The sequence below is a fragment of the Schistocerca cancellata genome, chromosome 6 (genome assembly GCF_023864275.1).
Source record: "Schistocerca cancellata isolate TAMUIC-IGC-003103 chromosome 6, iqSchCanc2.1, whole genome shotgun sequence".
Lineage (NCBI taxonomy): Eukaryota > Metazoa > Arthropoda > Insecta > Orthoptera > Acrididae > Schistocerca > Schistocerca cancellata.
The window spans coordinates 241133228-241147071 of NC_064631.1; the positions used below are offsets into that span (position 1 = coordinate 241133228).

Here is a 13844-nt window from a genome sequence, read left to right on the forward strand (position 1 = left end):
ATTTATCAAATTTACTAACTATCTCACATTTGCGGCCCACGAGATACTCAGAATTATTATGATAATTACAGGATAGTTCAAAAAGAACGCAGGTTTTGATATATTAAAATAAGATGTTTATTTTTACAAAAAAACGCAAACAAAATACATAAATTCTATCATCTATCCTTCCTACTTCATATATGAAAAATGTGAGGTGTATCACCTCCTCTACGGCGCTGGCATGCAAGAACTCTCTCCATGTTAATTCACTGTGACTGCACGACAAGTTTCCACATCAATTTCGCTGACAACTCGTAGAATTTCCTCCTTGAGCTGATGAATGTTTCGGGGTTTATTGGTATACACCATTGTTTTAAGATGACCACAAAGAAAAAAGTCACAAGGAGTTAAGTCACATGATCTTGATGGCCATCATTGTGCGAAATGAGGCGATCCGGGAACCACTCACGGAGCAACTGAATTGTTTGTCGGGAAGTATGGCAGGTGGCACCATCCTGCTGAAACCACAACTCTCCAGTGGCCATTCCATCCAGATGAGGCCACAAAAACTCCCTTAGCATCACACGGTATTGACAGTCACTTCAAAAAAATGAGGGCCGATGACGCCGCCCAACCAAAAGCCGCAGCAAATTGTCTCTCGTTGTGGATGCGTTTTCCTTTTTCTTGGATCATGCAAGGATTTTCTGACCCCCAGATACGGCACTTCTGCTTGTTCACAAAACCATTTAAATGGTAGTGTGCTTCATCACTGGATATGATTTTGTTTGCGCAGCTGTCGTCCTCCGTAAGTCCTCTCAGAACCCAGAACTGTCGTCTCTTCTGGTGATTCGTCACTTTCGACTGCTGCGTCAAATGAATTTTATATGGATGGTTATGGAGATCATACCGGATATTTCCCCTTACTGAAGAGCAGCTTAATCTCAGCTGTTGGGAACAGTGACAAATTGAGTTCATTGGACTAATAGCCACACAGTAACGATCACGCAATGATCTGCTCACTTCGACGAGAACGAGGATGCCAAGGACTTTTAAGGGTTGCTATTGAACCGTCTCTGAGAACTTTGTCATAAGTTGATTCATTCTGTGCCTCATCACGCACTAGAATCGAGCGAATTCGCCTGACAGTTACTGCATAATTTTCTCCATTCTGATAAAACGTTTTCACGATTAGCACACGTTGTGCAATAGTGAACTGTTGTTGATAATTCTTCCGGGTTATACGGCCGTGGTCCATGGAATACTTCTATTCCTAACGTTTCGTCCAATACTACGTTGGACGTCCTCAGAGGTATGGCTCGTCCTGTTGACTCCTGCCGACTGACGAGTCGGGCGTCGGAGAGCGGCCTAAATACTGAGGAAAGTGGGCGTAGTCTAGCTTGCACATAGTAGCAGAGAGAAAACTAGTCAAAGATAAAATGTAACTATCGATAATAGTCCGTCATAGATAAAAATCACTTATCGATTCTGTAACGCCACTGTCCATATCTCGTTTAATTTTAAGGCTTCTTCATTTCTATTAAATTATCTTCATCTTTATAAATTTCAATAGCCTCCCTATACAGTCGTGGATAATAGTACGTGGTAGCACTTAAAACTGTAGTTTCAGAAAACTTAGCTACATGGTCACCGGACTGAAGTGCATGTTCCGTAACGGCCGATTTATCTGTTTTACCCAGTCGACAAAGACTTTTATGCTCCTTTACCCTCGTATTCACACTTCTTTTCGTAGTATCAACATAGACCTTGCCACAGGTACACGGAATTTTATACACACCGCTAGATGATAATGGTGGACTTCTATCTTTAACAGAACGATGTACTTGTCCTATTTTTCTGGTAGGTTTCTCAGTGTTTAGGCCGCTCTCCGACGCCCGACTCGTCAGTCGGCAGGATTCAACAGGACCAGCCATACCTCTGAGGATGTCCAACGTAGTATTGGACGAAACGTTAGGAATAGAAGTATTCCATGGACCACGGCCATATAACCCGGAAGAATTATCAACAACAGTACCATCCGGTCTTGAAAGCCTTCATTGTATCAATAGTGAACTGCTTCACGGTTAAACGCCGAATGCGAGAAGTTCAAATTGACTCATTGAAAGTGAGTCAACAACCGGAATGTTTCTGGAAATAGAAACGGATCAAAACGATGTCACTATCTGACAAACAAAAATTTACCAGCCGTTTTGAAACCGGCGTTCTTTTTAATCACGCTTTAGGACAGCCATCTTTCACAAGTTCATTCAAGCTTTGGTCGCGGACTCGTCCAAACTCAAAATCTTCTTTCTGCCATTCTGTCACGTGTGCCCACGTCCACCCATTTTACTACCCTAATTCCATGCAACAGACCAGCGCGCACGCACCATTCCGCTTCCTTGACTTACGTCTGTGGTGGAGGGTCATATGAGCGCCTGATGCCATTTCTACACTACTTACAAGGGAACCTCCCGATCGCACCCCCCTCAGATTTAGTTACAGGTTGGCACAGTGGATAGGCCTTGGAAAACTGTACACAGATCAATCGAGAAAAAAGGAAGACGTTATGTGGAACTAAGAAAAAAATAAACAAAAAAATACAGACTGAGTAGTCCATGGGCATGTTAAGCAACTTCGAGGATAGAGTGAACTCAGGAACACCGTGGTCCCGTGGTTAGCGTGAGCATCTGCATAACAAGAGGTCGTTGGATCAAATCTTCCCTGGGGCGAAAATTTTAATTTTTTATTTTCAGACAATTATCAAGGTTCAGGCAGTCACACATAATCAACTTCGCTCTCCAAAATTCCAGGACATGTTCAGATTTGCTTGGACATATGCAGGATCTGACTGTCTAACGTTTTCAAAAATTTGAAAACGTTAAAAACATATGTTTTGACAGAGCACAGGGAAAACTGTGCGACTGTGAAACTGTTGCATTCATTTGTTGCAGTTTATGTGACAAACTCTTATGTTTTCATCACTTTTTTGAGAGTGATTATCACATCCACAAGAACACCTAAATCGGGCAAGGTAGAAGAATCTTTTTACCCATTCGCCAAGTGTACAAGTTAGGTGGGTCGACAACATATTCCTGTCATCTGACGCACATGCCGTCACCAGTGTCGTATAGAATATATCAGACGTGTTTTCCTGTGGAGGAATCGGTTGACCTATGATCTTGCGATCAAATGTTTTCCGTTCCCATGGGAGAGGCACGTCCTTTCGTCTACTAATCGCACGGTTTTGCGGTGCGGTCGCAAAACACAGACACTAAACTTATTACAGTGAACAGAGACGTCAATGAACGAACGGAGAGATCATAACTTTGCGAAAATAAACTTTTCACTCGACGGAAGACTTGAACCAAGGACCTATCGTTCCGCAGCTGCTCACGCTAACCGCGGGACCACGGCGCTCCTGAGCTGACGCTGCCCTTGATGTTGCCTATCTTGCGCATGTACTACTCAGTTTGTATATTTTGCTTATTTTTTTCATAGTTCCACACAACTTCTTCCTATTTTCTCGATTGATCTGTGTTCAGTTTTTCAAGGCCTGTCCACTGTGCCAACTTATAACTAAATCTGAGGGGGGTGCGATTGGGAGGTTCCCTTGTTAGTGTGTTCCTTGAAGGGGGCGAAGGCAGGCGCTGAGTGGGCCGCCGTGTTGCAGGGCAACGCGACTCCGGTGAACGTGACGCGGCGAAGCTCCAACGACTCGGCCGTCTCGCGCGGCGCTTCGAGCGGCGGTCTGCGCGCCACGGTACGCGCGGGCAAGATGTCCGCCCAGCTGCGAGAGGTGCTCGACATGGCCCTCCTCTGGGAGTTCAACGTCTTCAAGCTCGAGAAGCTCTCCGCAAACAGGTAAGGCTGCGCACTGAATCGCACGCCGTCGCTTACTCCTGCAGAAAATACAAATGAGGCGCTGACAACAGTAAGGGCGTAAAGCGCACCATCATCTATTCTGGGATTGTAGCGTATACACTGACCAGCCAGAACTTTATGACCACCGACCTACTATCGATACAGCCCCGTCCAGGCTATAGCAGCGTCATCTTGTGAGGAGTTACTGCTAGTCAGACACACGCATAGTGGATGTAGTATCAATGAGAGTGTGAGACCTGAGTTCCTCCTGGCGTATACAACTTTCAAATAACTTCCGGGAATTCAGCCAGGTAACACTTTCAGCGACCGCCGATATTTCGGCGGGAGAACACCCCGCCATTTTCAAGGCAAACTGCAACAGACAGGTGGCGTACATGGAAATTTAAAACCTCGGTTCTCGGACTGAAGCAGGAAAGATAACACACACACTGAACACTAGTGCCACCAAAGATGACCAAAGTCAGAGCTATCGATAGTGAGACTATGAATTCGCAGGTGAGGTACCATTGACTCTGTCCCTCTGTTTTTTGACAAGGGAGAGAGCCGAATTCCAAACAGAGTTTAAACAGAAACCTCCATCCCTGTTAACGAGGCTGCTCGCTAATTTAATCACAACTGCCTCCCTAATGACACTGTCCCAATAGCTGGACGTGCATGCCAATATCTCGGTGTTATTATATAACATGGGGTGACCAGTATCCAAGCAATGTTCGGCAGTAGCAGATCTACTTGGCTGCTGTAATCGTGTGTGCCGTTTATGCTCAGTACATCGGTCCTCCACGGTCCTGATAATTTGACCAATATATGCCATGCCGCAGCTACAAGGAATACGATACACAATCGCCTTACGCAGTCCAAGATCATCCTTAACGGAACTCAATAGTGCTCTAATTTTAGATGGAGGTCGGAAAACACATTTCACATCGTATTTCCGTAAAATACGGCCGATCTTGTTGGACGTGTTTCCTACGTAAGGCAGAAAGGCAGTAGACTTAGGTGTTGACTCAGAATTATCATCAATCACCCGATGTACAGTTGGTCGATAGCGCAACGCACGTTCAATCTGTCTAGCACTATAACTATTTTGACGAAATGTAATTTCAAGATGGGACAGCTCAGCTGGCAAAGTCTCAGCGTCAGAAACGACATGTGCCATGTGTACCAAGGTACGAAGTACCCCTTCTCTCTGAACCGGACGGTGACAACTATTAGCCTGTAAGTACAAGTCCGTGTGAGTACGTTTCCTGTAGACTGCATGTTCCAATGATCCATCGTCCTTCCTCCTAACCAACACGTCAAGAAAGGGAAGGCAACCATCCTCTTCCACCTCCATCGTAAAACGAATGTTCGGGTGGATCGAGTTCAGATGTTCTAGAAAGACATTCAAATTCTCCCCACCATGAGGCGAAACAACGAAGGTACCGTCAACGTATCTAAAGAAACAGGCGGGTTTCAAAGGCGCCGACTCCAATGCACGTTCCTCGAAGTCTTCCATAAATAAATTTGCGATCACAGGAGACAACGGACTACCCATCGCAACTCCACCTGTCTGCTCGTAATACTGGTTTTCCGACCTCCATCTAAAATTAGAGCACCTTTGAGTTCCGTGAAGGATGATCTCGGACTGCGTAAGGCGGGTGTATATCGTATTCCTTGGATACTGGTCACCCCATGTTATACAATAACACCGAGATATTGGCATGCACGTCCAGCTATTGGGACAGTGTCATTAGGGAGGCAGTTGTGATTAAATTAGCGAGCAGCCTCGTTAACAGGGATGGAGGTTTCTGTTTAAACTCTGTTTGGAATTCGGCTCTCTCCCTTGTCAAAAAACAGAGGGACAGAGTCAATGGTACCTCACCTGCGAATTCATAGTCTCACTATCGATAGCTCTGACTTTGGTCATCTTTGGTGGCACTAGTGTTCAGTGTGTGTGTTATCTTTCCTGCTTCAGTCCGAGAACCGAGGTTTTAAATTTGCATGTACGCCGCCTGTCCGTTGCAGTTTGCCTTGAAAATGGCGGGGTGTTCTCCCGCCGAAATATCGGCGGTCGCTGAAAGTGTTACCTGGCTGAATTCCCAGAAGTTATTTGAAAATATCAGTGAGAGTGTTGTTTGTGTGTAGAATTGGGAAGGCACATGGTCTGTCTGAGTTTGACCGAGGGCAGATTGTGATGGCCCGGAAGCTCGGTACGAGCATTGCAGAAACGCGTGACTTCGGTGTTCGAGGAGTGCTGTGGTGAGTGTCTTCAACACGTGGCGAAACCATGGTGAAACCACGTCCAGACGTCGTGGGTTTGGTCGGCGATATCGTAGGCTGGGCAGACTGGTAAAATAGGACAGGCGGCGAACTGTGGCAAAACTAACATTAGACTTAAGTGCTGTGTAGAGTGTAAGTGTGTCAGTACCCACACTGCACCGAAAACTCCTAACGCAGCCGACGATCCGTGTATGTGACAATGTTAACTCCACGACATCGGCAAGTGCAACTTAAATGAATACGTGACAATCGGCACTGGACGTTTGCGCAGTGGCAGAGCGTTGTATGATCTGATGAAGCCCGAAACTTCTTCATCATGCCGATGGAAGGGCGCGAATCCATCGCCTTCCAGGCGAGCAGCTCCTTGACACCTGTACTGTAGGGTGAAAACAAGCTACGGCGGCTCCATTATTCTTTGGGTAACCTTCACGTGAGCATCCAAAGATCCAGTGGAGCTCGTGCAAGGAATGACGACGGTCAAGGAGTATCACACGCTAATTGCAGACCATGTACACCCCTCCATGACGATCACATTTCCTGACGGAGTGGAATTTTTCAGCAAGATAATGCGCTGTGTCACAAGGCCAGGAGTGTGATGGAGTGGTTCGAGGAACAAAGTGGCGAGTTCCAATTGGTATGCTGCGCTCCCCCTCTCCCTAACTCGCCAGATCTTAACCCGATCGAACACATAAGCGACTTACCAAGGCCTCATTGCTTCCATTCCACGACGCGTCACCGCTGTTATCCGTGCCAGAGGTGGACATCCTAGCTATTAGATAGGTGGTCATAGGGTTCTGGCTGTTCAGTGTGTGTATGTGTTGATCTTACAGCGAACCATCTCTGTCTGTGGTGTACCCATACACTGTTTACAGAATGAACAATAATAAAATCGACAAATTCAGGGACTAGTTCTGGACGGAAATGAAGGAAGAAAGATCCCAGAAACATATGTCCGGAAATGGACAGTGTGCATGCATCGACAACAAATAGCCCCAGAACACCGTACAGAGTTGCATCGCATCCACGTCACAACAGATGTTCGCATTGGCCTCCATGGGACTCAATGCACGCGTTCACACGTCGCATCATGGATTGCTGCACTCTTTCGCACGTTACGGCCTCTCTCCAAACAGCGTCACAGACGCCCTGAACACGCTGTTGAAGGGTCTGCACATCAGGTACTGTTTCAGCATGCAAAATGCTTTCCAGATGCCCCCAGAGGTAAAAATCTAGACGTTTAAGTCCGGTCATCTAACAGGCAATGCTGCAGGGATCTGCATCCTATACAATGTCCGGGGATGATGTTGCGTCATGCAGAAACCACATAACCTATCATATTTCCAAAGGTACATTCTCAAGCAGCACAGGCAGAGTATTTCGCAGGAAGTCCAGTAGCTTCCTCCGTTGAGGCATTGTGGAATAATAACTAGTCCTGTTATGTAGTCGCCAAGAATCCCTGTCCACACATTGATACTCAACCGAAGCTGATGAGAAGCGTCAACGATTCCCCGAGGATTGTTTGTAGCCCATAGATGACAATTATGCAGATTGATGATGCTAGTTCTGGTAAAGGTTGCTTCGTCGGTAAAGAGGACTGATGACAGAACTCCCATAATTGTGATGGTCTGGTACAAAATCCATCGACAAAATTCTTCACGTAGACAAAAATCCGCTGCTGAAAGCCCTTGCACTCGTTTCAGCTGAAAGGTACACTAGCCCTTGCCATGCTAGATACCTATAATAGTACTTTGGCTTACACTATTTTGGCCGGCCACTTGCCTAGAGTTTGTACTGGTGTTCTCCTCAATATCCTGTAGAGCCTGGTCCTCCGTACCTGGTGTGCACACAGTCCGCCGCCTCCCTGCATTGAAATGTTGTGTGATATGATTGGTGTCTCTGAGGGTACTTGTATTGATATAGCAGTGCTGCCTCTATACCGTTTCCATCTGCTTGTCTGCACAAAAACACCATCTCGGCTTTTTCCATCATCAACACAGGACCATTCTGCTGCTTAAAGTGTGCTGCGTCAATCGCCCAGCCTGCAACACACAGAAAACACATGGCACTTGGCCAGAAGAACAGTCATTCGTCAGCGCCACCTACTGTGGCAATGATGCATTTCCGGACACATGTTCATAAGATCTTTTTTCCTCTATTTCCAGTCAGGAATCCATCCCTGCAGTTTGTTGGCTTTATTAATGTCCACCCTGTATAAGAATATTTGCGAAAAGCTATCTCACTGATTCCTCTGATATTCGCTTCCATGTCGGTCCAAACCATAAATTTTCAATTCTGTGGGAGCGCTCACTGGCTAAATTGACTCTTATATCATCATAAAAGCTGGAAGCTCTTGAAGGAATCGTCCTGTCCGCCTCTCCCCCACCCTCACCTACCTTGGCCTCACCATTGACCGTCACCTCACCTGGATTCCTCATCTCCACTCTATCCAACCCAAAGCCCACAACTGCCTCTGACTCCTCAAACTCCTCTCTGGCCAGACATGGGGGTTGAGCCCCTCTACCATCCTCCACACCTACAAATCCTTAATACGTCCCATCCTCTGTTATTTCAGTCCTGCCTGGATATCCGCCCCCCCCCCCAAATTCTGTAAGTCCCTCCAGATCCTCGAGCGCCATGCACTCTGCCTCGCATTCCATACACGCCTCCCGTTCCCCACACGGATCCTCTATGACCTGATTCCTTTCCCCCAGCTGCTCCTATTCCTTGAACATATCTACATACTCTACACCTCCCGCCACCTTGATCCCCCTAATCTCCTGGTTGCTCCTCTCTTCTCCAACCCCCACCCTCTGCTGCTCCTTCACTGTTGTGTCCCCCTACCCTCTATTTGTACACCCTTCATCTCCTTTCCCAAGGTGGCTTCCATCAACTCCCCCTCCTAGATGATGCCCTCTCGCCCTCCATCTATCCTTCCTATCAAGTCTGATCCTTGCCTCTCCCTCCTGTCCTCTGTCCTTTCCCCAGACTCCCTCTTCCCCCCCCCTTCCATCCTGTTTTCCCCACCTACCCTCTCCCTGCATCCCTTCTCTCCCCTGAGTCCTTTCTGCTCTCCCCTCCACTGCCTTTCCCACCCCTTCTCAAGTCTGCCCAGCCCCCTCTTTTCTATGTCCCCTCCCTCCATCAGCTCCCCCCTTTTTCTTTTCCTCTCCTCTCCCTTTTTCCCTATCATAGGTCCGGGTCCTCCCCCCCCCCCTCACCATCTGTCGCCGTGTCACCCGTATAGTGCTGTTGCAAGTGAGTGTTCAGTGTTATGCGTCCCCTTTCAGTGTTGCGAACAGCTGCCATACTGTAGCAAGTTGTGTTTTTTATCTCGTGCGAACAGAAACCAGACTGTCGCTGTGTTTTTTAATTATGCCAGTCTATGTCTTCATCCGCATAGTCACCGCAGTGTTTTCATATTTTAACGTCCACACCTTACGCCATTTTACAGTTTTTTTACAATTTCACCGTTTTATCGTCTGTTTTTCTTGTTTGTTTCTATTCTCATTATGTTTTTTCACTTTTCTGTAGGGTGTAGGCAGCATATTACGCTCCTGCCAGGCCCCCCTCACGTTCCATGGTTTCAGCATTCCGGTCTGTAAAATGTACGCTGACGATTTCATAACCTTCACGAATGTTGCCGACCTCACTATGAAACTAAAGTTGCTGTTGGTCGTAACAAAGTGCATTTCAGAAATTTTGCAATGATGAAGTCTTCATCAGGTGGTTATTAACTGTTGTTTCAAGTAACATATTCTTCATTGGAATCGTGGGAAGCCACTATTTTCTTCATGTCACACAGTATGTCATTTCCTCACATTTTGTAGATGTTTTTCAAAATCCAGTACTGGCATACATAGGTGGAAGGCAAACTCCAACCTTGAAACACAGACTTAACAAAACTATTAGACTTCCTGCCTGAACTGAATCGATACTCTTATCTGAACCAGTCAAAGAACGTGCTTAATGAAAATTAGGATTATGAGGACCATGAAGTCTTGGGACAGGTCATAATTATGTGTGTAGTGCATTTAGTTATTTCTGATTCTAGTTTCACATTAGTCATAAATACATTGAAATTTTGTGAATTAACATTAATAACAATAAATGTGAATATTAATTAAAATTTCACAACATAAAGTGGGCACATTATTTTTCATAGGAAATAGAGGATGTTGAAACTTGTTTAAAAAATAAGACAAATCCATGAGACTGGTACATTGTGTACAAATTTGCTATTCACAAACATCTATTTTTTTCAGAACTTTGTATTTGTACTTTTGGCCCTTATGGTTGTTAGCGCCTCAGATGATTTTGAACTCTTCTCTACGGACGGGCTAAGGTTGCGTGAACACTAATTAAATGAGCGGTCCCTAATCTGTAATATGTCATTTCATTTTTTTAATGTATTACTTTATTTCCCAGTATTATGTGAGGCTAATGTCTAATAATATTTGACTAATCTAACCCGTACAAGCGAAATGTTCTTGAAGACCATATTATAGAAAGAAAAGAGGAATTACATGAAGATGAGATGGCAGATACGATACTGCGAGAAGAATTTGACGCACCACCAAAAGATTTACGTCGAAACAAGGCCTCAGGAGTGGACGACATTCCCTCAGAGTTATTAAGATCTTCGGAAGAGCCATCCCTGAAAAAATTATTCCACTCGGTATATGAGACAGGAGAAATACTCTCATACTTCAAGAATAATGTAATAATTCCAGTTACAAAGAAAGCAAATGTTGACAGATATGCACATTACCGAATAGTTTAATAAGTCGGGGAGCAAAATAGTGACTCGAATTATTAACAGAAGAATAGAAAACTGGTATAAGGTGATCTCGGGGAAGATCATTTTGGTTTCCAAAGAAATATTGGAATACAACTTACGTTAGAAATAGGTTAAGGAAAGTCAAATCTAAGTTCATAGCTTTTGTAGACTTAGAGAAAGCTTTTGAAAATGTTGACTGGAATACGCTCTTTGATGATCGAAAGGTAGCAGGGGAAAAATCAGGGAGCTCAAGGTTATGTACAATTTGTACTATACAGAAACCAGACAGCAATTACAAGAGCCGAAGGACAGGAAAGAGAAACAGTGACTGAGAAAGGAGTGAGACAGGGTTGTAGCCTGTCTTCAATGTTGTTCAGTCTGTAGATTGAGCTAGCTGTGAAGGAAAGCAAGGAGAAATTAGGAAGGGAATTAAAATTTAGGGAGAAGAAATGAGTACTTTTTAGTTTGCTGAAGACACTGTAATTCTACCATAGTCAGCAATAGAGTTGGAAATGCAGTTGAAAGGAGTGGACGTTTCTTGAAAGGAAGATATAAGATGAACATTAAGAAAAGGAAAACGAGGGTAATGGAATGTAACCGAATTAAATCAGATTATGCTTAGGAAATTAGATTAGGAAACTAGACACTAAAACTAATAGATAAGTTTCACTGTTTGAACAATAGAATAACTTCTGATGGCCGAAGCAGAGAGAATCTATGACGTGGAATGGCAATGGCAAGGAAAGTGTTTCCGATGAGGAGAAATTTGTTAACATCGAATATTAATTCAAGTGTTATTAAGTCTTTTCTGAAGGTATTTTGTATGGGGGTAGCTTATACGGAAGTGAAACGTGGACGCTAAGTAGTTCAGACAAGAAGAGAGTGGAAGTTTTTTAAATGTGGTGCTCCAGAAGAATGCTGAAGATTAGATGGATAGATTATGTAACTCATGAGGAAGTACTGAATAGATTGGTGAGAAAAGAAATTTGTATAATAATTTGACTAAAACAAGGAATCGGTTATAGGACACATGCTGAGACAGCAAGGAGTCACAATTTAATATTAGAGATAAGAGTGGGGGATAAAAATCTAAACAGTAACAGATGTTTCACACCGTGATTTTTAAAACATTTCTGAGCAACATAAACAACATTACTCAAGACACTAAAAAAACTACCTGTCGCAACTGACTCTTATTATTTCCATTTACATAAAATAATTATTTCAGTTTTATGACTGGAGATTTATTATTCAAGTCTCCACTCATAGAACTGAAATAAGGTTTTTTGAACCACTACTTACTTAGACCGTGTAAACATTGAAACTGATCAAGTGACTGTTGTGTTTTCTCTAAATAAAAGAGTAGTCCGTTGCTTTCCATATTTTGGGAAGCGGTAGTATGGACCAAGATAAGACAAAAAAGTCCAGCAAACATATGCTCTAAAACGCATACCTCAAAAGTTACAAGCACTTGATCATTAGAAGAGTTATGTTTCAAAGTAGCAAAGTTGAACAAGTGCTCATAGCTCTTAAGGAATGCATTTTAGAGCACATGTTTACTGGATGTTGCTTTTTTTGGTCCATACTACCAGTTCCCAAAATATGGAAAGCAAAGAACTTGCAGTAAAAGAAATATGTTTCACAGTACCGAAAATGAAAAATGCTAGTAGCTCTTAAGGTATGCATTTTCGACCCTACGTTTACTGAGACTTTTTTGCTCCTAGTATCGTGTACTTTCAACTGTATGTGTTTACGTCTTTAATTATGATACAACATATATATATATATATTGTTTATGGTACTCAAGCTAGCACGACTATAACTTCGTTATCAATTATCAGATTGTTGGAATCATATGTCTCAACAGGTGCTTTCTGTTTCTGATAAAATGCTGAACCTGGATCAGAATGCAATTGCTTGATAAAAGCGCGATAAAATGGTTACTTGCTTTTGATACTTGACAGAGTTGCAGGCACCGAGGCTGGCGACACAGTATGGACTAAAACCTTTCCTTGATCTCTGAATTACATTCTGTTTTGACTGACATTTCGAACAGTATTTTGAAATGTATTTGCCCATATTTCAGAGAATTATCATGCGTCACTGTCCATTCGTATTTTGTAATGATTTCACGAAACTTTCTGCTTACCTCTTATTTGTGTGGTTAATAGCGCTTGAAATGAAAGCATCACGACACCTGTTCCAACCATGTCAGTGTACCAGCTTTTCTCAGCTTATCGTTCGGTGGTTCTTGGAATACTCTCTATGATGAATGAATCACGAAGTTCATGTCACGCGTCAGGTGTGATACTAAGTTACGGCATCTCGCATGTTTCACAAATCTGTATAAAAGCATCCCAAGTGTGTTGAAAGCCTTAGATGTATTTAGCCTCCTCGTATTCCACGTAAACCAATGAACAAGAGCTCATGTTTCATACAGAGTGCTGTTATCTTCTGCATAAGAAGCACTCACATGATACAAATGTTGAACCGAGAGTCATCTAACAGAATAATTACGGAATCCAAGTATGGGACACAGTCTCTTCACCTAACATATAATAAACTTAATAGCGTCGTAACGTGTGCCCCGAGAAAATCTACTTTAAATACCTCAGATCAATGTTCCGTTCTCTCAAATGTGACTGTTATTATGTAACGGGTCTTTTCTAATGTTTTATTATACATTTTCTGTTGCGACATTTCTGTACAAATGCAGCATTCGTAATAGTAGTCCATGACTTCAAACGTAAATTAATCTGTAGATGAGTACAGTGGATATATTACAACTTTATTTGATTGCAGTGCTGCCTTCTGCAAAAGTTCATATAGTTTTCCGATTATTTTAGAATACTAAAGTATTACTTTGATATCAATAATTTTGCTAATTTACAAGATATATTGACGTTAACAATAATGTTGTTACATTCTTGAGAACTGATTCGGAAAA

General features: G+C 43.4%; 1 protein-coding gene across 1 annotated transcript in view; it reads left to right on the plus strand.

The window, feature by feature from the left end:
* The window catches only part of LOC126191056 (high affinity cAMP-specific and IBMX-insensitive 3',5'-cyclic phosphodiesterase 8A), a 1161190-nt gene that overhangs the window by 1011898 nt on the left and 135448 nt on the right, over positions 1-13844 (plus strand). Inside the window, exon 12 of the mRNA XM_049931769.1 lies at positions 3650-3840. Within this exon, the coding sequence (XP_049787726.1) occupies positions 3650-3840 (191 nt within the window). The remainder of the gene's footprint in view (positions 1-3649; positions 3841-13844) is intronic.